Below are 24,832 nucleotides of genomic sequence, written 5' to 3'. Positions count from 1 at the left end.
GCCTTGATCCTATCGGCCTCTCTGATGCGAGAAAAAAAGTTCTCAATTCTCTTTTAATTAATCTGCATCCCAAATACTTTTAGGACAGGGTAGCACTAAATCTTGTCTGATGAGGATGCTCATACTGATGAAAGGAGCAGCTCGCTGTGAAACGGGGAGGACCTGACGTGGACTGGAAGGCAGAATTAAATCGAGGAACATTTGCTGAAGAATGTGGGCAAGAACACACACACATGAATGACTTAACTCCATGTAAGGGAACCGCGGTGAGGTCTCTCTCTCGCATTATTTAACATACAGATGTGACCTGAAAATTATATCGACCTAATTAGAAAGTATAATTTGCTGTTAGGAGGCAAAAGTAGCATTAACTACTCGTGAGCTTAGAATTATAAGGTTCTATCTCCGTTTAGGGCAGTTCAGAGATATTGAGCGTCAACATTTTTGCATTCCATTATGTTTTGTGAGATGGAACCTTTGTATTTTATGAATTACTAACTCAAAAATGTCAACATTTTAAAAATAACACCACACAGGCATTAATAAACACCTAATGGATCAGATTATGTAAAAAACTCAATTTTGACAAAAATGGAGATAGAACCTTATAACGTCACGTACTATTACAACAACAACTATTATGTCAACTAGTAAAGCCGATGTTTTGGATTGCAGTTAGCCAGCCAACGGGTCAGGGATGTCCTGTTCCCTTCATTCTTTAAATCGTTCCATCTCAGAGGAAAAGGGAGGATAATAGTTTGCACATGTTCAGGTAACTGCTTCTGTAAACGACTTATTCGCATATTACTCAAAGGCAAATTTCAATGCAGGAAAAAATCAGGTTGTTATGCTGTACCCTCTTCTTCTTTGATCTGTCTGCAGATGTCTTTCTCCATCTTTTTATGTCTTTATGTCTTTTTATGACCTCTCATAATAGAAAGAGATTCATATTCTTGACGACCAAGAAACAGGTCTTTTTTTTCTTTTTTTTGTTATGTCCCCCCCAAGGGATTAGGAATTAGGAATTGAGTGATTTATGGAACATAATTGCAGGTGGTGGTGGTGGGTGTAACTTGAGAAAGGACACGAATGCTTTGTGGACCTCACCTACAGCCTTACAAGAAGAATGCTCTGCAAAGAGGTCTGGGTCTTTATGGTGGGAGGTTGCCTTGTCATCATTGCAAGGTTGCAAAGTTAAAATTCAAGTTCAGCTACAGTCATTGGTCAAGTTCAAGTTCAGCTACAGTCAAAATTCCACCTCTCGGGATTTGGTTGGACATGTGCCGCTGCTCATGTAGAGATTTTCCGACCCGACCTGCCACTCAAGAGAGGTCGGTATAGTGTACTGTATACTCTCCCTCGGGGGAGGCTGGTGTTGGAGGCAGACATTGAAGGACGGGCTCATTGTAATGCAAGGAATGGAATGAGGGATGGCATATCAAACATTTCGTGCATTGCGATGAGCCTGTCCTCCCATTTCTGCCTCCGCCAGTTTCCACTGGTCTCGCTGTGAGGAGGATGTATGTCTCCTCTATGAAGATGAACCCATAACCAGGTGGTATCAGTCTAGTAGGATAAACATGATGCTATTTTTGAAAAAACGTGGGAGTGGAACAAAGCATTGTAGAGTACTGTCACACGGTGTTGCATCTGGTGCCCTATAAAATAGGACAATACCAAGTTTAACTGTCATTGGACCTTAGGGAACAATCTATTGTTGTAGCTCGACATTCACATCAAGTCAAGGGCGATGGTGTCCTGACATTTTCAGCTGGCCCGGCCCTGGCAGCCACAAACAAAGGACCCATCAATCATAAGCATAAAGGGTGCTGCACTAGACTCACACTGTCATGGTCACCCTTCTCCCCTTTCAGGAGGTCAACATTAGTTTCCCCTCTGGCTGTATGTCATCATAACGTATTACAACTGTGCCACCCTTTGCTATGTATAGCCGTGACTATTCTCGTAGCTGTGAAAAGCAATACAAACACTGGATATCCTGTCAAGTGCATCAGCAGCAGACAGAGGGGATTTCGGTCACCTGCTGCTACTGTACACTACTGTACCGTAAGGAAATACCAAAGAGAATGAGGTGCTGATTTTTTTCTTTTTCTCATTTAACTTGGGTCCCTCTCTCTCTGTGTTTGATTTTTTTTGCTGTTTGGCTCCGAGTTGAGATGAAAATCTCGACTAAACATGTGCCGTGATGGAGCCGAGCAGCTGCCTGGACTCAGAGACAGCCAGAGGGGAGCCAGCCGAGCCAAGTAAGCCTCTGGACCCATTAGGGATGGACTGCCTGAAAGTGAGAGTGGATGAGAGTGTTTTCGTCGTGGCCAAAGACCTGCTTGCGCAACACTGCGAGTATTTCCGAGCTCTTTTCCAGTCGGGGATGAGGGAATGCCTGCAGGAGGAGATCCACCTGAAGGGGCTGAGGGCTCGGGGTTTCTTCGTCGCGCTGCGTGTTCTGAACGGGGAGAGCCCCGTCCTCTGCAGTGACGAGATCGTGGAAGCCATAGAGCACGCTGCTTTCCTCCAGATGGAGTCCCTCGAAAAGCACTTGATCAAAATCATCAACTCTGACAACTGTGTCCTCATGTATCACACGGCTTCTACCTACGGGCTGCGGGGGCTTTCCCATAACGCAGCGCTCTTCATCAGAGACATGTACTCCGACCTGAAGGAAGACGTTGGCGCTTTGCCAGATGACCTAGTGGAACGTGTTGAGTCTCTTGATCCCTTGATGTACATCTGCGTTTGCTCCCACTCCCCTACCACTGTGCAGCTCCGGGACTTCCAGAGGACAGTTTGCTACCTGGATGACGAGGAGAGAGACTGGAGGGTCCTGACCCACCTTCCCCTCACTGCCAGCACCACCATGGCTGGCGTGACCGCCCTCGACAACAAACTCTACATTGTCGGAGGGGTGCTCGACGTCAGCAAGAAGGTTGTGGACACCGGCTTCTGTTACGACCCGGAGAGTGACGCGTGGAGCACCATCCCCAGCCCACAGCAGCCGCGGTACAACTTCACCCTGGTGGGCCACGAGGGCTGCCTCTACGCCATAGGGGGGGAGTTTGACAGGAAGTCCATGGCGTCCGTGGAGAAGTTCTGTGTCTCCACGGGAACGTGGAGCTTCGCCGCTCAGCTCCCCTGCGCCGCAGCCTCGCCGGTGGCCTCGGCCAAAGCCATGAGCAGGATCTTCATCTGCCTCTGGAAGTCCAAGGGAGCGACTGAGATCCACGAGTACGTCCCAGGAAGGGACAAGTGGGTCCTGCTCACCACTCTCGTCCGCCCGCAGAGCTACGGCAGCTGTATGGTGGCCCACAGGGACAATCTGTACGTGATGCGTAACGGGCCGTGTGAGGACTTCCTGCTGTGTGTGATGGACAGCTACAACCTGACCACGGGCCAGTGGACGGCCATGTCAGGCCAGTATGGGAACAGTAAAGGCGCCCTGTTCACCGCCGTGGTGAGAGGGGACTCAGTGTTCACCCTGAACCGCATGGTCACCACGGAATACGCTGTGGAGTCCGAGGATTACAAATGGAAGATCAAGAGAGAGATGCAGGGGTTTGGGCGGATCGGATCCATGTACACGTTCCTCTTGAGACTTCCCAAGGCCAGAAGAACCCCCCCTGTGCGACACTCTGACGCTCTGACCAACGGCCAAGACTTTGGGAACCATATCGATCACTGCCTAAGAGCCTCTTTTCAATGCTTTGAATGATGTCTTTTCATATCTCAAACAACAAACTATTTGCCTCTCTCAAACTTGCCCTCTAGTTTTCTTTCTCAAAACTTTGACAATTGAAGTAGAAGGAAGAATGACTGTACAGTAATATTAAAGCCTTGAATAGATGTCTATAAGAGGGAACTATAATGTGCACTATACATGTTATTAAACAAGAGGACCCGTGTTTATCATCCAAGAATGATTCAATGGCATTTTAAAAACTCAAACACTGATTTCATACAATAGTTCATGTCAAATGTGTTTCCTCAAACAGCGTTTGATATAATTTGAGCGCTATGCTAAATCGGTTATATGATCAAATAAATTGATAAAGCCTATCAAAGTACTCTCCACTAAACACATGAATTAATATAAAGACTGAAATAGATTGTTAGTTTTTATAACAAACAACCCATATATAGCTCTGAGATCCCAGAGCCACATACTGTAGGGCAGGAGGATGTTTAGAGAACAAGAAAGCATGACTGTAATGTAACGAGTAGCCAATGCTCACACCACCCCCTTTTTTTGGTAAACAGCAGAGGGATAGGGCTGGAGAAATGTAACCACTCAAATTAATAGATGGAGCTTTGGGTGCAAGGATTGACCATCCATGATAGTTTTGACCATGTTTTAAAGCTATATAGTCTTTGCTTACAAATAATGGAGTAAAACAAGCGTATGTTATGATGGGGGTAAAACAGTATAACTAAGCTCATGAGGCATTTATTATTTATAAGTTGTATTCTTCAAGAATCAATGGCTATATATCATTAATTGAAGTCCAAAAATGTATATATCAATCACAGAGATGCCTGTGGGATTACCTGTGTAAAAGGAATAAATAAATTGGATTTGGCAGAAGAGAGTAAATAAATGTCTTTGTAATTATCCGTTTCTAATAAGAGGTAAAGAATGCAACTAATGGTGTGCAGCTTTCCCATCTCACTAACACATTATATAACCACCACAGTTAACAAACAAGGAAGAACATATCTCCTTGATGATCCCAGAGAACTTCTCTCTCTTGTTCTTTAGCCTACAGCCTGTGAGTGAAGTTCATTAATAGGGGAGTGATAAAAGAAATGCTCTCCTGGCCAAGCAGAGAGACTAATGCGAGCCCAGTCCATCAACGGAAGATACACATCTTTAATAGATGCCGCCTCTTCCCTTTGCTCTGCTCTCATCTAAGCAGGGGAGGCTGGTGGAGGTAGAAATCGGAGGATGGGCTCATTGTAATGCATGGAATGCAACGAGGAATGCTATCAAACATGCATGTTTGATACCATTCCTCATTCCGTTCCATGCGTTACAATGAGCCCATCCTCCGATTTCTACCTCCACCAGCCTCCACTGCATATTCTAAGGCCTTCCGGAGCTTTGATAATCAAATAACAAACCTGTATTGTGGTAACCATGCAGAAATGGGCTCCATCGCCAGAGAAAGTATGGGAAATATGTGGAAGTGTCCCTCACAAATCAAGATTTAATACGACGTGTTGGCTAGATGAGACTGAAGGGAAACATGGCAAACATTCTCATATGTTTATTGCATCTCACTCCATTACCATGTACGATTTGCTAACAGAATCTTCCATTGGTGTTAACAGTTGATTATCACTATCACTATACCAATCAGATCATAGGCAAATTCAAAATAATAATAATAAAAAAGACAAAGTGCAGGTTAAACAGTATATACAACTTCAAGTGGGTACTGCCATTTAGTTTCAGTAAGAAAAATGACAAACTCATTAGGAGAACCAGTCTCTCACACTCAATATATACACACACCTATCCTACACAGAAAAACTGTGTGTGTGTGTGTGTGTGTGTGTTTTTGTGAGTCTGTGTGTGTGTGTGTGTGTGTGTGTAGCCCCCGTCATGCCACACGTGTCATCAGCTCTTCCAGGGCCCTGTCACGGTGGTTCTCGTGGACCAGAAGCACTTCCTTGATGGCGTTCGGCTGGAAGCCCATCTCATTGAACTGAGACAGCAGATGAAGAAACTCCTCAGCCTGGTCAGAAATAGAGAAGAGAAACTATGGCCCCGTTCCAATACTTACTAAATGTATCCTTCCTTCCTTCCTTCCTCCTCTCCTTCCTTCCATGAAGTAAACACTGACCTAACACGACTGGATAGGTCAAAGCATATTGAACATATAGGTCATTATGGAGCCACAATACATAGCGGGATGCCAAGGACTATGTGAATCAGGGGAGGCTGGTGGAGGCAGAGACCAGAGGACGGGCTCATTGTAATGCATGGAATGGTATCAAACACAACTGCTCCCGTCCACCGATTTCTACCTCCACCAGCCTCCCCTGAGTAGTGTATGCTCACTTTCCAGTGTTCTTCTATTGCATTATGTTGTATTGCGTGTACGTATGTATTCTAACCAAAACAAATGAAATGCAGACGGACAATAAAGTGAATTAGCGGTACCTTAGTCTCACAGTTCTGGAACATCTCCAAGGCCTCTTCCACCTGGGCTTCGTCATATCCCCGCTCACACAGCCTGTCACACGCCTCCAGATAACTCAGGATCTGCAGAGGGAGCACAGCAGCGTGCATTAACACAGGGCAGGGCAACTGGATCTTGACACAAGGCCTTTTCCACAGAATGCAATGAAAAGAGATACAAACAATTGGTTTCACATTCTCAAGACAATGAGAAGGCATTAACCCACATTCTCTACAGAGCTGGGAATGTGGACACACACGCACAGGCGCACACACTCGCACATGTGCACACACGCACACACACACACACGCACACACACACACACACGCACACAGCACTCTGCTACAAGGCCAACACTCTCAAAAGTAGGGTAGCAGCAAGCCAAGAAATTGATCTGCATACATACACATACATCAGTTTCGACAGGCATGATAAATAAAAGCTGATATTGTGTTTAAACGGTGTCACTCTGACATGGTTCTGAGACACACAAAACAAATGATCTGAGATCAGCCTGTCGGTGTGAAAGGTAATATGTGTGAGAGCAGCGTGACCCCTGCTGTACCACGCAGACCAGAGAGAGAGAGAGAAAGAGGGAGGGAGAGAAAGAGACACTGATTAAGTTAGTAATGAGTTGATCCCAGTTGATGTAGCTCTGATTAGACCCATTCACCAGCTGCCTTCTCTCTTCATGCTGCCTGGGTGGGAGGGGAAGGGAGGGTGGGAGAGAGAGAGGGGGAGGGAGTTAGGGAGCAAAGAACTGAACCCTGAAACCTCTCCCAAACACATTGTTTGTGCCATTTTGTTAAAGTTTTTAACTAGGGTTGCCAATGTTAACGCATTAACGCTCGTGATTAATCACGTTATGCGTTTTTAAAAAAAGAGGAAAAAACATGTGTGACATTGATCCCACTACCATTTGAGCTAATTCCCCTTCCTTCCACAAGGCTAAAGTGATCTCAAGAACGAATGGTATACTTTAACCCGTGTCCTTTTTAGTTTATGTAGGAGCTCAAGTATAAAAGTACACTGTATTCTGTGATAGCAATTTGAGAATGAAAATAACAGTGATTGGTTTAGAGAAAAAAACTGTCTGAAAGCAAGACTTTTGTCAGACTCGATTCCTTGGAGATGATAATCCTCAGCTTGCTGAAGTACTGAAAGGCGGAACAGCGGCACAAAACCAACCAGTGGTCGAAGATATAATACATTATACAACAGTTAGTTCCGACCAAGTAATTTGATTGGACAAGAGGCATTCCATGAGTTACGATATACAGTATAACAGCACTGGGACTTTTAACTATATGTATCACTCAGCCGCACAGGTGTTCTATTAAATGAATGAAAGGTCTGAAAGCTAAAAAGTGATTGGAGACCATCAGACCACCGAGAGCAGTAAACGATGGAGCAGCGTGCTGTCTGATGTCAACTCGTCTGACTCTGAATCACATTCACACATGCCACCAAAGCGACTGTCAACCGAGTCATATTTCACTGGTTGCACAATACATGGAAATGTACAAATAAATGTACACGATACAAAGTAGCTAGCCACGATACAAAGTAGCTAGCCACGATACAAAGTAGCTAGTTTGTCCAGTTGAACAGTCCCATTGCGGAACAATTTTTTCTTGACGGAGCCAAAATAAATGATTAAATAAACAAACAAATCATAATCTGTTGTCACTTATTACTGTTAACTAATAAATTGCGCTGTAGAACTGTTGTATAAAAGCCGTGGCCTGCCATTAAGCAATATCACACGAGAGGGAGTGATTGTCTTCGGTACTCGGCCTGCGGCCTCGTACCTACGACCGAATCACAGCCGTGCTGATATTCAGTATAACACACTCCCTCTCGTGTGATATTGCTTAATTATAGTACTACAGTCTACCATGACAATGAGTAGAGAAAAGTTAAGGGAGTTTCAGAGTAACTTTTCCCGACTCCGGAGGTCCCCGGTTTGAGACCGACAAGAATTCAGATGAGAACAGGCGGGTGTAGTGTATCCGTGCAGTCTGTGGTTTGGCAGGTTAAGAGCAATTCTAACTGCATAGCTCGAAAACATGGCGAAGACAACATAACAGCTCTTAAAATCCTCAATAAAATGTCCTATGCACAAAGGTACTTGGCTACACCTGCCTCAACAGTACCATGTGAGAGACTGTTTTCTTTGGCAGGCCACGTTGTGCCGAAGAAGAGGTCAGCGCTGTCATCTGGAAATGTCAACAAACTAGTGAGCCTGAGCAACTGGTTAACAGAAAAGTAGACTTTATGAACTGGTTGACTGAAGTCATGTCAACATTTCACACAGTTCACACCGTTTCAAGTAATGTTATTCAAATAAGAGTGTGAGAAGGGACTGTTCACTTTGTCTCTTCAGAGACACTATGGCATTCAGTTTCTTAAATAGGCCTACCCACTGTAGCATTCATTTGGGTGAGATGTTAATTTGCAAACAATTTACAGGCAAGCTGTTTACATTCTCTTTTTAACAGATGTTACTTTGTAACTGTTCTATAAGTGGTTGTCTGCTAATTAAGTCTGCAATTCATTATGGATGTTGTGGGCAAAGCCAAGCACTCCCTTAGACTTTTTTACTCAGCAAATTAAGAGAAATCAAAACTAAGCTGAGATGTTATAATAATAAAGTAAAAAAAAAATCGGATTCCTCTAACCAGTTTGTCATGCATTTCTTTATTCCAACACAGACATTTTGATCTCCCGCCAAAAATACAAGTAAATACTCGTATTTTAAACTTGATTTGTTACTCATGATTAATCACAGGCTATTATTGTGATTAACTGTGACAGCACTAGTTTTAACTTTTGAATAAGGTCATTTAGGTCAACAGGCAATTTTATGATGCTCCTCATGGACCAGGAGAGTAGGGATTTAATTTTTTGGATGCAGGGAAGAGGAACCATTCACTCCTTAACTAATACTGGATGAAAGCTTATCATGGCCTGAAAGAGACAAACAACTGTACATATCTTCGCCCTTGTCTGTATATATCACCCTGTGCATAAAACTGTCCATACCTTTATGGCTTTTGCATCTGGTCAGATGCCAAACCGCGTATCGTTGTCTTTACCGTACTTGTACTCTGTCAATGACAATTCAATTGAATCTGAATCAGAATTTGAATCATGGCCTAAAGGAGAGCAGGCCACATACCTACCATGTGGAGCCCTGTGTTCATAACAGTGTTCAGAACTGTGTTCATATCAAACCAAATCAAGTTTTCTTTGATTTCATTTCTCACAAGATGCGACTTAATAATTCACATAATGACAGAGCCGCAAGCAGGCAAAGGTAAAAAAAAAACTGTACACTGTGTAGCCAGGAAAATTCCCTTGCAGCCCTCTACTCATAGAGCGACTACTACCAGTTTGCCTACCAGCACACAGCAGCGGACCCCAAACCCCCGCCTGGGGGGCCCCCGCCGCCCCACACACCCGCCCCGCCCCACCATTGACCCTATTGACTAAGTTGACAGTGCGGCTGATAAAGCCTGTTCCTCCATCGACCCCCCTGTCCTCTCTACCCCGGACCCTCCACACTGGCCCTCCTCGCTGGCCTGTGATCCACACTGAGTCCTCGGGGAGAGAGCTGGAGCTCCATGACGCGGCTGAGAACCGCTTAATACACAGCAGGTTGTGGAAACTTTCTGGTCTCTATTTTTACTGGGCTGTGTGTTTTTTTATTTTTAATGTTTCCCTCTTTTTAGGGCAAGACTGCATCAAATGCGGAAGAACCGACACCAGATGTTTCCTGGCTAACAAGGTAAGCCAACGTTGAGGTAGATGCAACATGTGGTTGGTCGGGGGGGGGGAAAGGTACTTGGGGAAAAAGAAACATTGGAGTTGGCAGCCAGTTGTGAGAATTACATAAATTAAATGAAAGTGAATGTGGGCTCATTGCAACAACAAAAATAAAGAATTGGGCCTGTTGCAAATTACACAAAGGTACTTTTGGTCCGAGTGATGCATTCTTTCATTCGCGAACTTAACGCGCCTATTACAATATGAAGAATTTAGATATCAGGGGCCTCATTTATAGAAATTACTCAGATAAAATGTTGATCTTACCCGTGTCGTACGTAGAAAACCACGTCAACGTAGTGATTTATACAATTTCAACGTGAGTCAATTTGACCGTGGAAACGATCGTAGCTCTACGTCGAGTATTGACCTTGCGTACGCACATTACCTACTGGTTATGCGGAGTTATTACAGGCATGTGAGCCGCACTGCCTACTGTAATTCATGCAAGTGGCTCGTAATACAATTAACGATGTTGTTATCAGCCGAGAAAATGAGTTTAATTCAAGATTTAAAAGGAACTGATGTTTATGATTGTATTTCAGTCTCTCTTTATATCCCTCCGTAGCATAGGTGAAAGTGGGCCGGAACGGTCCGGTGCGGCGTTCCGGCAAGACTTTCTGTGCCGGAACGCCGTTGGGGGAAGAGATGCAGCTGCCTGTTAATCAAAATCCGATTGCTGCAGAGTGCAGAAGCAATCACGATTCACGATCCATAATTTCCAACAAGGAAACACATGGCTGACGTTATGTTTCGTTGCGTCTATTTTAATACCTTTGAAAATGACATGTTAACCCGCTTTACAGTAGACCCGACGCGACGCGACGTGGTTGGGTGGGCAGCACTGGGCACTGAGACAGTCCGACCGGGATTACAGTCGCGCCGTATGGAAGCATATAGTGGACCAAATTCAAATGTTAATGCAATTTGAGATTGCATTTGTATGTTCCACTTTTGCATGCATTCTTTCAGACAATATTCAAATTCAAATGCAATTCTAATGATTTGCATTTTCATTTTCATGTACCTGATGTGCACATTCGCTGTCAATATTAAAATGATAATGCAAAGCCATTTGACATTTAATTTTCAAAGTCATGCGCTGCTTTGTAGCTGACAAAATTCAAAAGTTCATTCTAATGTGAAAATTACTATGCAATCCCAAAATAGCATATTCATTTGCCACTTTTGCCTGCATTATTTGAGTCAATATTCAAATTGTAATGCAATAATGTGATACGCAATTGCATTTACATGTTCTAGTAAACACATCCGCTTTGTAGCTGACAAAATTCACATTTTCATTCTAATGTGAAAATGACTATGCAATCCCAAAATAGCATATTCATTTGCCATTTTGCCTGCGTTATTTGAGTCAATATTCAAATTGTAATGCAATAATGTGATTAGCAATTGCATTTATATGTTCTAGGAAACACATCCGCTCATTAGAATTGCATTTGAATTTGAATATTGTCTGAAAGAATGCATGCAAAAGTGGAACATGCAAATGCAATCTCAAATTGCATTAACATTTGAATTTAGTCCACTATATGCTTCCGTAAGCAAGCCGTGTTGCCAGATTGGGCTACTTTTGGTCACACTGGACGGGTGGATTCGGCAGCTTTTAGACTGGTTGGGCTGGAAATTGTGAATTCCATCTGGCAACCCTGGTAGCAAAATATATGCATACGTATCTGGTAGCCTACTGGTACTTTCAAATCGCATCGTATTATTATTATTATTATTATTATTATTATTATTAATAATAATAATTACAATTTACAATACAAATACAACAATTGGGGGTCCCTCAAAGAAAATTTGGGCGCACTGCGCGCGCACAACATCAACCTCCAAGGCTTGATTCTGACCCAGGAAAAACCCTGGTATGTACTGTATAACATGATAGCCATCTATGCACTGTATATAAGATGATGACCAAGGGTCTTTCTGCTGCTGACCAAGGGGTTGAGTTCACTTGATGAGGCCCAATTTTGTTTTAGACTCTGTAGGCTACTGTATTTGTTTATTAAGACTTAAGATATATTATCTGAATTTCTCTTGTTTTATCAAATGTTCCAATTATTTTCATTTCTTGTGCTGGTTTAAAATTGCAGGAAACTAGCACAAATAATTGTGTGGGAGAGAGGGGCCGCCGCTACCAAAACGTGCACAGTTTTGGGTCGCTCCACCACCAAAAACTCTCACTCCAAACTTTTGGTGAAACATGGCAGCCCTAAAGTGTTTCTAATTTCGACACCAACACCACGATGTGTGTGTTCAGGGATGCATGAAGCTGGGGGCAGGAGGAGAACAATATGAAACGATGAAGGTTGGGGTAGTAGCCTATAGTTCCTGTAAGAAACTCAAACCACTTTCACCCCTGCTCCGTAGTCTATCTCCCCTTCAACATGCCTAGTGCGTTCCACGCGCTAAATTATACTGGAGTTTCTCTGGTGTCTGGGAGTTCGCAAAGGGAGTGAGCAGCCATATAAGAATAAGACCACCTGATAAGAATAAGACCATTATATTATTACAGTATAAGCAGCACTCGAGTTGAGGGGGGATGGCATCCCCCAGAAATAAAAACTGTCAAAATCGCCCCCCTCTTTCCATACTTTATGTCATTTTATCAATGAACTTGGTATTACTGCTATTTCAAGGTGCGAGGGGGGCACGCACACATGCAATGACATTTTTACCAAGTTACTGACACTGAAGTCACTGACGCTGAGGGGATGCTAAAATTGTCCTCATATGATAAAATCCACCACCTCCCCTGATTTTCTTTTACAACTTGAGTACTGAGTATGTGCCTGGTTAGTTGTCATGATCAAACTTTACAAATGCAACTTACCGAGAAGCCACTCTTCTCTGCCCTCTACCACTTCCAGACGAACGCCTACCCTATATTATGGCACTTGTCTGAATTCATCCGCTATAATTGAGCCGCTATCACAGGCGTTAATACAAACCTCATTCACCTGCGTTCATTTGACCTGCGTTGGTATTTATAGAAGGAAGCACGTACGCAACTTTAAACCATCTCAGCCCGTTTTATAAATAATGCTTACGTCCGTTTAGAAAAATGTGCTTGCGTGAAAGTCAAAGATGACGTTCAAGTACTTTTTTTATGAGGCCCCAGACCTCTGGCTTTGGCTAGAAGAACAGAGACAAGGCCAGGGGGATCAGAGGTCTTGTGAACTCATGTGAACTCAGTCTGTAGGGTCAGAGGATCAGGAGGCGGGACAGATCTACTCTCTCTTGATTTACAGACATGCCTGTGCTACGAGGAGAGACCAGAGAGACAGAGGGAGAGGGAGAGAGAGAGGGAGGGAGAGCAGGGGGGGGGGGGGGGGGGGCGGGGAGGGGTTGGGGATAGAGCTGAAGTGATCAGAGGCGGGAGCAAGGTGCTTGTGTAACTCCTTGTGTTGTTAGAACTGTGTGTGCGTATGTGGGTGTGTGTGTGTGGGTGTGAGTGTGTGTGTGTATGTGTGTGTGTTTGTGTTGTCTGAATGCGTCAGTTGTATGGGAGAGAGTGTGAGTGTGTGTGTGTGTGTGTGTGTGTGTGTGTGTGTGTCAGACGGACCTTCTCTGGGCTCTGCTGGCCGGTCTTCTGCAGGGCGATAATGGCAGTGCGTAGGGGATAGCCTTTTTCTGTGATGGCTGCCAGCAGATCTCTCTCCTCCGAGCTCAGAGCAGACAGCAGCTCATCTGACGCGTCCGGCACGGCCTTGGGTGGGGGGGGGGGGGAGTGGAAAGAGAAAGAGAACAGAGGTTGGAGAAAGAGAGAGAGAGAGATGGGAAAGCCATCCTGACTTTGATGTGTGTATGTTTGCATTTCTGTTTGCGAGTCTGACACTCTGACCTCATGAGAACATGCAGGCAGCGAGAGGGTGGGCAGGACACCACTGACCTGTTCAGATCGATAACCTTGAAATGCATCCTTTACCGAGGAAGACATTTTCGGAGAACTTTCACTTGCTAATCCCGACGAACTTGGAATAACTTGGGCGGATTCCAAGTAAAGACTTTACACAAGCTATTATTAGAGTATACATCCTTTAGAACCATCTGAGAAATGTCAATACGGGAAGAAAACAAACAGCTACAGTAGAATCCGTTTTGTTCTCCAGCTAACATAACATGAGCATAACACACGGAATACCCACTAGAAAATAAACTGAACAGTGACTGGTGTTGGGCTGTAACGTAGAATGAGGTAACATAATCTTAAAGACTCTCCGGGGTTCTTGAGTAACATAATCTCAAGCTCTCTGGGAGAAGGGTTCCGTACTGTACACGTGTAACAAATCCCACATGAGCTGTGGTGGGCAATTAGTATACTGTACCTCAGACACTAAGTGTTTGTACGGGGCCCATTATAGCCCACTAAGGACAGGCGCTCTGGGCTTTAGGCTTTAAACATAGCTCATCCATGTGAACCAGGAAGCTGGCCCTAGACTACAAATCCTCTGGGAAAAGATGTCCGTCTTTAAATAACATTCCCTCCGATTCATAACAACACAAAAGAGCATGCCAGTAATTGAAACCATCCACACTTAATTCATGAAGACAAAATAAAGGGACATTTTGAATAGTGCTGTACACAGGGGAGGCTGGTGGAGGCAGAAATCCGAGGACGGGCTCATTGTAATGCATGGGATGGAGGAATGGCATCGAACATGTGTGATCTCTACCTCCACCAGCCTCCAATGACTGTACACTATGTCTGATTATTCAACTGGACTGTCATTAGACAACCATGACATCGAATGCACAAATCAGGGAAAAACTGCAGTTGAATTTAACCTACTATTATGATAACCCAACTTTAGGCTACCATAAACAATTTCTATATTATTTTCGACAGTATTTTCTTCTACATTATTTCTCATTATAGAGGTTAGTCTCTGTACCGGATGTGTGGACTTGTGGTGCGTGACGGTGGGGATCCTTTCGATGGTGTGGGCCCTGGTCTGTAGAAGTCTGTGTGAGGACGAGGAGGGAGGCATGGGGGTGCGGGAGCGGCCCCCCCCTCTGGAGGTCTCCAACACGGAGAGAGAGGACTGACGGAGGTTCTTCCTGCGCTGGTGGGGGGCCAGGCCGCTGGGGGGGGGGCCACACCCAGGCAGGTTCAGGAGGTTGGGGGAACTGAGTTGCGGTTGCCTGAGGTCTTTAAGCAGACGCTGCCTGGGCCTGGGCCCGGACCGTGACCCCCCTCCGCACACGGAGCCGCTCCCCGACGAAGAGCGATCGTCTCCTCCCTCCGACTCCGAGTGTCCCTCCCCTTCGTCCTCTGAGTCTGAGATGAGGAACTTGACCTTTGCCCTCTGCTCGGCTAGGTTGAGGCTGTGGGAGCGCAGCCGGGGGTTGGGTTCCCAGAAGTCAGAGATGTATCGGTTGGCCAGACGACTCTCCTGGGGGCTGCTGAACATCATCCAGTAGGGGGGGCAGGAGGGGAGCACCTCGGAGGGGGAGCGGGGCGCCGGAGAAGGGGGCTGGGGGGGATAGCCTCCCTGGAGGCCCGTCAGGACCCAGTTCTCCAGGCTGTACTCATACTGTCAACACAGCAGGGAGAGAGGGTTAGTGGCAGGGAACACATCAATCAGTAGCCCAGTTCAAACCTTCCTTCCTTCCTTCCTTCATTCCTTCCTTCCTTCCTTCCTTCCCTCCTCCCTTCTTTCCTTCCTTTCAACACTCCTTCCTCGCTTATTTAATCAGATCCTTCTTTCCCTCTCTATCTGATGTCAAAGATCTGGTTAAAGCAATTGGATGGAAACCTGACATTCACTTATCCAATTACTAGTAAATCATAGTTAAGGGAAGAGAGGAAAGAAGGATCCATCTTTTTTCTTACTTATTCAAGGGTCAACAACGCTTGAATCAATCACCCACACAATATGAAAAGCTCCTTGCATGTCATGCCAAAATCCACACAGTGAATCACACACACACTGAATTCAAAATATTGTTGTGCGGAATTAATTGAATCAAAGAGGCATGTGTCACTGACGAGCGAGTGAGTGTGTGAGTAATAGAAATCTGCAGACGTTCTCTTCATTGTCTCAGTATCTATGCATGTCTCTTCTTTCAGTGTATGGAACTGATCATCACACAAAGAAAGGTAATTCAAGGCCAGCCAGACTAGTCTGTTGCCTTTGGCCTGATTCAGTTGAACAAACCCAACTCCCTCTAGATCAGACGGTGAAACTTTAATGAAACTATAATCCAGTCCAAATAAGTCCAGAATAAGGTCCAAATAAGGTTCCTATATCACTCTGCTTATCAGATTGTAAACGCTGACTCGGGCAAAAGGGTTGAAGGGTGGGTGAACCAAGAGGAGATTCTTTCCTTATAACTAGCAGGAAGTATAAATAGACTTGGGTTGCAACTCTGGCAGAGAGAGGTAAGGGTCTGCAATGCCATCTAATGTCAGTAGTTGGAGCAGACAGGAAAATCAGAGAATGAATTTAAAACCAAAAGACTGCCACAAAATAGAAATGGATATAGCTTCTTTAATTGAATATGGAAATAATGCCATATCGTGATGTTAGAATTATAAGGTTCTATCTTCATTTTTGGTCAATATTGAGTTTTTTTACATAATCTGATCCATTAGGTGTTTATTAATGCCTGTGTGGTGTTATTTAAAAAATGTTTACATATTTTAGTTAGTAATTAATAAAATACAAAGGTTCCATCTCACAAAACATAATGGAATGTAAAAACGTTGAAGCTCAATATCTCTGAACTACCCTAGACAGAAATAGAACCTTATAATTCTAAGCTCACGATATTGTATTGATAAGAAAATCTCCCATCAGAATCAGTATATATAATATTATAAGTATAAACTGCCAAGTAATAACCTCCAACTGCACTCTGTTGAGGCTTTGGAGAGGCTTGGAGAAACAACTCAAACATGATTAAGTCAAATCTTGGCAACGGTTTTGAAAACGAACCAAATCACAGTTTTTCTTTCTCTGTTAAATAAACAAACGGTTTAATGTATAGCGTGTACACAATCAATCTTCCTGGTCACTGAGGAATTACATCTTGGCAGTGCAGCATGTGACACGCTAGTTTCCCACAACACACACACACACACACACACACACACACACACACAGACACCCACACACACACACCCACCCACACCCACACCCACACACACACACACACACACACACACACCCACACCCACACCCACACCCACACACACACCCACACACAAACACACGCACACGCACACCCACACCCACACACAAACACACACACACCCACACCCACACCCACCCACACCCACACCCACACACACACACACACACACACACCCACACCCACACCCACACCCACACACACACCCACACACAAACACACGCACACGCACACGCACACACACACCCACACCCACACCCACACCCACACCCACACACCCATCCACACACACACACCCACACACACACACACACACACACACACACACACCCACACAAACACACACACACGCACACGCACACACACACACACACACACACACCCACCCACCCACCCACCCACCCACCCATCCACACACACACACACACACACACACACACACACACACACACACACACACACACACACACCTCTGTCTCTTGCAGTATGGTGAGGTAGTCAGGGAGTGTGATCTCTGGGGCTGTGACCAGCTCCACCTCCTGTTTAGCCTCCTCTAAACACCCCGGAGGGATCTTGAAGGGAACCTCGTCCAGACTGGTCATCCTTCTGTTTCCTGAGAGAGAGAGAGAGAGAGAGAGAGAGAGAGAGAGAGAGAGAGAGAGAGAGAGAGAGAGAGAGAGAGAGAGAGAGAGAGAGAGAGAGAGAGAGAGCTGTGAGAGTTACACTATATGTTACAGAAAGAGATCTGTTACATGTCTCATGGCCACCTTCTGATGCTTTTCTCCCATTGGCCAAGGGACTGGTGACACACACACACACACACACACACACACACACACACACACACAAATAATATCATTCAGATCTACAATGCTATCCATTTTTTTATAAATATAAAATTATCCAAATTCTTCTGAAATCAACTTGTGGTTCAACTAAGGTTTGTCAACACACGTAAAATGGTAATAATCCCTCGACAAACACAGGCTGGCACACCTTGCGTGAGCTCTGCTCGTTTGCCAGACAGTAACGAAGTTACCATTCAATCACCACTGAGCCGCTTTCCACCCCCACAGCCAAGAACAGCCACTAACCCTAACTAAGGTTGTCCCCCAAAAGCCTGATGGTTCAGGACTTGTGACCCGGCTTGAGCCCTGACAGAACAGATGCTTGATAAGCTCGTTAGGTTGTTTTGACACTGAGGGGAACAATGGAGAGTTCAAGAAGTCACATTCACTACAGTGGGATGGAGGCCTATGTGTTGTGTTCATTTGTTTTGTTCAAGTGCATTGCCGAGATTTCAAGGCTTTTTTGACGCAGGTTGCACTGTAGGTGTTGCTCTCATGCTCATTTTGAGATTGACATTAATATTATTAATTCATTAACTAAAAATAAAAGACTAGTAACTCAAGTAATTAGCAAGCAGGCACAAACAACACTTCACAATACTTAAACGTATCACTTGACTTTTCAGATGAATTGGTGTGTCGTTCGTGCCATTGTTATTGGAAAGTAAGATCTCCCTAACAGGGAGGTGGATGGTGGAGGTTCCATGCATGGAATGGAATGAGGAATGGTATCAAACACGCATGGAGGTGTGTTTGATATCATTCCTCATTCCATTCAATGCATTTACAATGACCCCACCCTCCCATTTCTGCCACCGCTACTTCCTTGTAACTCTACTCATTACAGACATAGCATCATAACAAGAGGCACCATCATCAGAGGATGGGGTTGAATACAGGTGGAGTATCAAACTTGTCATTTTACACTGCATTCTCACACGCCGTATTGCGCAAGATAGTGGCTAAAGACAGACGCAGTACCTGCAATCTCACACGCCATTTCGGGAAGGACAGCGTTTGAATACAGTTGCAGTAATACCGTTTTATCTATATCTTTTCATTCATTGTCTTATTATCTTATTAAATGTTTATCTATTTATTTTCTATATATATATATGTATCTATTCTTGTCTTTTTTATTTTCTTACTATCCTCATTTTTCTGTATTTTTTTATTCTATATGTAAAGCACTTTGAATTGCCCCTGTTGTATGAAATGTGCTATAGAAATAAACTTGCCTTGCCTATCAATCAATACTCTACATCAACTTCAACATTGATCATCATAAACATCTTTTTGCCTCTCAAATTCAACAAAAAGCCAGCTCGTTAACCTACCTGTACTTCCTCAGAGCAGTTCCCTCCTCTTCTCAGGTGTGTGTGTGTGTGTGTGTTGTGGGAAGGTGTGTGAGGCTTAGTGATGCTTCCCAGCCTATGGTTAAGAACAGTGGACGTAACTGAGGACATCGATGTAACTGAGGCTTAGATGTCCTAGTCCACTAAGCCACCGACATCCGCTGCTTATTTACCTGCCGCCTACTAGGCACGTTAACCTTGTCTCCAGTCTGGAGTTGCTAGAGAGAGAGTTGGCTGGTGGGAGATTACACACATGATTAGGGAGGTCTCACGGAAAACCGATTTAAAATATACTGACAGAACACTTACGCTATACTAAAACCGGGCAGGGCCCTGCTCTCAAAACAGCCTAAGGCTGTTCTTCGTGGCATTGATTCCACAAGATGTTGGAAACATTCCTTTGAGATTCTGGTCCATGATGACATGAGATTTTTTAGGGTGCACTTTTAAGCTGTGAATCTCCCGTTCTACCACATCCCAAAGGTGTTCTATTGGATTCAGATCCAGTGACTGGGAAGGCCACTGAAGAACACTGAACTCATTGTCATGTCATTTTTAAGTCTGGTCCAAAATTATACTATAAATATCAACTAGCAGCGTATAAAGATGTTTTTCAAGGACATCTAAGAACCTATGTGTTTGAGAACAGCATTCAGGTTTTCCCTGATGTTTGTGTCTGACAGAACCATATCTGACAATACAACATTTCCGGAGAAAGAGTCAAATGTAGCACATTAAAAACTGAGTATCCGATTGATTTGATAATGGAAAATGTACACACAAACAAGTGTAAATGTAAATCTTAGTGTAATTCGGAAAAGCTCCGGACCTGGGGTGATAGGGCCTTTTCGGCCGCAGCCCCGTCCCTCTGGAACGCCCTCCCCAACCACATCAGACAGGCCAACACCCTCCCAACATTTAAACAGGCCCTCAAAACCCACCTCTTCAAGCTTGCCTTCACCAGTTAACCCTCTCCCCCTCCCCTTCCCATGTGTCCCCAGCACTACCTTAATTAGGCCCCTATACTTTATTTTATTTCTTTTTTGTTTCTTTTTATTATTACTACTCAAGATCTTTTCAGTTTGTAAAGCGACTTTGAGTGTCTAGAAAAGCGCTTTATAAGTCTAATGTATTATTATTATTATTAATTCGTCCTTCGCTTTCCATTGACAAGGGGCATTAGTGTTTCTGAGTACGGTGTCTGCAGGGGTCAACAGGCAGGTCAGCCAGACGTGTGATGTCATCAAGTGTGACTGTCTCGCTGGACTGTGTTTGCTGTTTATCTGTGACGTCACTGAATCTTTAGTCATTAGTGTTTACCTTAGAGTACTTTATTTACCCTCATTGAAGACATTTTGTATTGCAGCATTACAAATATTCAATATAAAAATGTACTCATACAGTACCAGACTCACACATACCAGAAATGTAAAGAAAAAAACGATAACCAGGAAATATCAAATAGCACAGCTGTGTGTGTGTGTGTGTGTGTGTGTGGACAGTGTGCATAATGGCTGTAGAGGGTCAGTCCTCTCGATCCAGGGCTGTGGCCCACACCTCGTCTGAAGGGGGTTCTGGTAAGACCCAAGCCTGGGGGACAGAAGTACCATTGGGGTGGTCCTCCGGAACCAAGCACAGATCCCAGTCTCTCCTGATGGGACACAACAGCAAACCAGACTAGTGTTACACACTGTTAGAATGAACAAATCCAATTAAGTAATGTAAGCACTAGGAAAGCTCCGATCTGGATTTTTGGGGCCGATACCGATCACCGATTTTTTTCCTCAAGATCAACCGATACCGATACCGATTTTTAAAAAAATACATAACTGTAGGCCTACTGACTGGATAGCCTACATATTTTTTGCTTTTTAGACAAAAGTTTTGATCCATTAGGCACCAAGCAAACGCAGACCCATTTTTATGGCATAGTAAAGGTCTGGCCTATCACCCAGTTAGGGCCTGAAGCCCAAGTCAGTCGATATGGCTGTATAAAAGACATCATAAACGTGGCCTTCATGGTTTACATACTGTTACGTCCTCCTATGTTTTCTGTTCAGTTATCTGTCTTCCCCAGGGAAAAAAAAAAAAAGAAAAAAAAATCGGTTTTTGCGATCGGCCATTTTTGCCGATCACCGATCGAGTCATTTGGAGTGAAATCGGCCGATTTAAATCGGTGGCCGATAAATCGGAGCATCCCTAGTAAGCACCAGACTAGTGTTACATACTGTTAAAATGAATGAATCAAATTAAGTAATGTAAGCAGCACTGCAGAAATTCACCTTATCTGTATCAAAGCTGGCAGTGAGTGTTCAGCCTGCGTGTAGTATCCTCTAAAGGCCTGTAGAGGGTGGTGAGGGGGCAGCTCAGCTGGGGAAAGGAGGGAATAGGTCACATGAGGCATCAACATTCCAAATCATGTCAATACAACGTGTGAGGCTGATCGGATGACAGGAGATATGTCTCTAACTTCACTTATCTGCCAGTGATTGTGCAGTGACTCATGAAGCCTTTTGAAATGACTCACATTTTCCCCCCCTTTTGAAATGTCTCACACAAACACTGTTGTTAACCCCACGGTTTCGCTACCTCCAAAGAGCATCGTCTCCGTCTCCCGTCTCTTCTGCAGTTGCCTCTCCCTCTCTTTCTTCTGTTTCTTCTCCAGGTCTCTCTTGCGTTCCTCCTCTTGCTCTCCCTCCAGCATGACTCGGAGGGCGTTCTCCTCCGCCCCGTACACCGCCGTCCTCTTCCTGATCAGAACCCGGAGACGCTCCACCAGCTCGTCAAACGTCTGGTCGTCCCTCTGCTCCGGGGCGATCCCTGCAAAGAGCATCAACAAACGGCAGCCATTTTACATTTCACTTTCAACAGAGATCCTGATGACACAGCAATGTTCAAACTTATTACAGGGTTTGTTGGTTGTCCCCCGTGCCAGACTGAAGACCATGGGTGATAGAGCATTCCAAACCGTGGCTCCCAGGCTTTCGAATGCTCTTCCCTTGGATCTTAGATCAGCGGTCTCAGTCGAGGCTTTTAAAAAACAACTAAAGACTGTCTTGTATAGACAGGCTTTTGGATAGCCCCAAAAGCCTGTCTTTCTGCGTCCTGTTGATATTGTTGTACACCTGTTGTCTGTTACGTGTTCTTATTTTCACTTGTTTGCCTATTTTAACCTGCTATGACTTTCGCTCTTTTATTATGTTTTATTATGTTTCTTCTTTAGTATGTTCTCTATATGTAAAGCACGTTGTGACCCTTGGTCTGGGAAAGATGCTATACAAATACATTTTACTTACTTACTTACTTACTTACAGTTAACGTACCTGGTCAATAATAAAGGTTACTAGGTAAACAGAAAGTACACACAGAACGCCATGACTCCGAGGACTGTGACGTTTTCCCACCTTTCCTGGACGCTGCCTCCTTCCTGAGTTTGCGTAGTTTCTCCAGTGACCTGAGGATGTCCAGCATTCTCTTGACATCGCCCTGCTTCTTCCTCACCTCAGAGAGCACTGTGTCTGCAGCGAACTTCAGCTCCTGTTCCTGATAGAGGCAAACAGCACAGATAACAATGGTTAAGTGTTTTAAATAATGCTTTCAAGTGCTATCCTCTGGACATTACTTAGTGGCATGATGCGTAAATGATTCTATTGTAAATTCCTAATAAAAATCTAATCAAATCAAATCAAAATCATAGGATGCTCCATATAAGTTCAGACACAATCATTTTCGGCTAAAAAAATGCAACAACATTGTTTCGATGAATGCATGATGTTACTATTTATGAACACTGTATCCAATGTAGCAGCATCATGTCACACCAATGTGTTGACATGCCTGGCCCGGTGCATGAGCGCACGTCGCCCCCTGCTGCTGAAAAAGCTCAATGCCCATTTACATGAAAGAAAAGTGTCCCACACACACTCCCTCTTTTCTCTCACTCACCCTCTTCTTCTCTTCCACTTCGTGCACCCTCTTCATCCTCCACTTGTCTATCGCCGCTTCCCGCTCGGCCAACCGTTCATCCTCCGCCTGTTTCTCTTCGATCTGCGCCACTTTTCGACGCCGTAGCCTGGCTCTCCTCTTACTGACACTGGCCGTTCTCTTTTTCATCTCATCCACGCGTTTGGCACCAGTGAAGACCTTCAGTTTCTGTCGCAGATCGTCTTTCAAACTCAGCGCCTGGGCGTAAGAGTCCGCCCAGACCCCAGCATCGTTCTCCAAGTTGAGCTTCAGTGTCTCACACGCGGCGGAGAGCTTGGAGACGAGTTGAACGGCGCCGTGGAGCTCGTCTCGTACGTGACTGACAGAGAGCTTTGCGTGCATTGGCTCTTTCTTTGGGTCTTTTTTGTGTGTCACGGGTGTCGTCTTTTCTCTGTTCTTCAAGAAACGCTTAAGCCACTGTTCATCCTGCGTCCTCTGGACAGATCCCTCATCCGAAGGCTGGGTGTCTGATGGCTTCCCAGCGCCCTGGTTGGACTGGTACTCTCTACCATAGGGGGGCATGGCCGGGGAGCTGAGCAGGGGTCTGCTGCGACCCTCAGAGTAACCACTACTGTCTCCATGCTTGGATCTAAAACCTGGGGGGTCAGGACTACTGTTAGGTTGAAACCCATATTGACTCTGTTGTGGTGGGACAGTCCCGGGACATGCTGGATGTTGTTGATCAAATGTTGTTTTATTGGTTGAATCTCCCATGTCACCAACGCCGTAACTGTTACTATGCCGAGCCCAGGAGGAGTTCCCTGGGGGGGCGCCGGAGACGGACTGTTGTGGGGGGCCATGTCCATGAAGGGTCCTCTGAGGGTCGGTGGTGAACATGGGAGGAAACTGTCCGGCTCCAGGGTTACTAGAGAGGGAGGGGGGAGGCACTGACGGGTTGAAGGCATATCCATGATGGGACATTGGAGGTGTCGGTCCATAGCCGTCAAATCTGGGCGATGGTGGTGGGGGTGTAAATGGTGGTCTGAACACATGCTGTTGTTGATTGCCATATCCCGAAACTACTGGTGGTGGTGGGGGCGTCCATTCTTGGCTGTGAGGGTGTGATCTCTGACCGCCTGTAGGTGTTTGATGTTGTGATGGATGGAGATATTGTTGTGGAGGGTTTTGAGCAGCAGGGGGCCAACATGTGGAAGGAGGAGCTGCTGTCATGTTGTTACCGTGAAACGTGTTCCGCGAGGTGTCACATCCAGGGTGCATGATCGGCGGCGGGACGGGGTAGTGTCCCTGTCCCCCTCTCGGATAAAACGCGCTCGGGTCTCCAGTGTTGGACAAGGCCTGCTGCTGTCCTCCTCCCGACGAAGACTGTTTGACATCTGTTTGATCCATTTTCTTTTCAAAAGATTTGATACCTACTAGTTTCCCCCCTCAAAAGTATGGTTTTATACCGGGTTGCCTCGCATGCCTCAGCTAACCTGCGCGTCTTCCATGTTTACAT

General features: G+C 45.0%; 3 protein-coding genes across 3 annotated transcripts; 1 reads left to right on the top strand and 2 right to left on the bottom strand.

Annotated features, from left to right (window-relative positions):
- Positions 1 to 2,206: 2,206 nt before the first annotated feature.
- Positions 2,207 to 3,727, top strand: kbtbd13a (kelch repeat and BTB domain containing 13a; the record flags this gene model as incomplete). The annotated part of the gene is made up of 1 exon (XM_080539742.1): positions 2,207 to 3,727. One exon carries the CDS (start codon positions 2,207 to 2,209, stop codon positions 3,725 to 3,727), a length of 1,521 nt encoding a protein of 506 aa, XP_080395868.1.
- A 1,888-nt stretch (positions 3,728 to 5,615) lies between these two features.
- ubap1lb (ubiquitin associated protein 1-like b) lies at positions 5,616 to 17,791 on the bottom strand (the record flags this gene model as incomplete). The annotated part of the gene is made up of 5 exons (XM_080539741.1): positions 5,616 to 5,750; positions 6,179 to 6,280; positions 13,618 to 13,761; positions 14,948 to 15,589; positions 17,660 to 17,791. The coding sequence occupies 5 exons, from the start codon at positions 17,789 to 17,791 to the stop codon at positions 5,616 to 5,618; spliced, it is 1,155 nt and encodes a 384-aa protein (XP_080395867.1).
- A 2,978-nt stretch (positions 17,792 to 20,769) lies between these two features.
- On the bottom strand, positions 20,770 to 24,723 carry pdcd7 (programmed cell death 7; the record flags this gene model as incomplete). Its single annotated transcript, XM_080539738.1, has 7 exons — positions 20,770 to 21,043; positions 21,675 to 21,762; positions 21,982 to 22,212; positions 22,797 to 22,935; positions 23,338 to 23,965; positions 24,100 to 24,241; positions 24,555 to 24,723. 7 exons carry the CDS (start codon positions 24,721 to 24,723, stop codon positions 20,917 to 20,919), a joined length of 1,524 nt encoding a protein of 507 aa, XP_080395864.1. The 3' UTR covers positions 20,770 to 20,916.
- Positions 24,724 to 24,832: the final 109 nt, after the last annotated feature.

The sequence above is a fragment of the Nansenia antarctica genome, assembly GCF_963989245.1.
Source record: "Nansenia antarctica genome assembly, chromosome: 9".
Lineage (NCBI taxonomy): Eukaryota > Metazoa > Chordata > Actinopteri > Argentiniformes > Microstomatidae > Nansenia > Nansenia antarctica.
The sequence above is the reverse complement of the archived record's forward strand: the minus strand, read 5'-3'. Positions and strand labels throughout refer to the sequence as shown.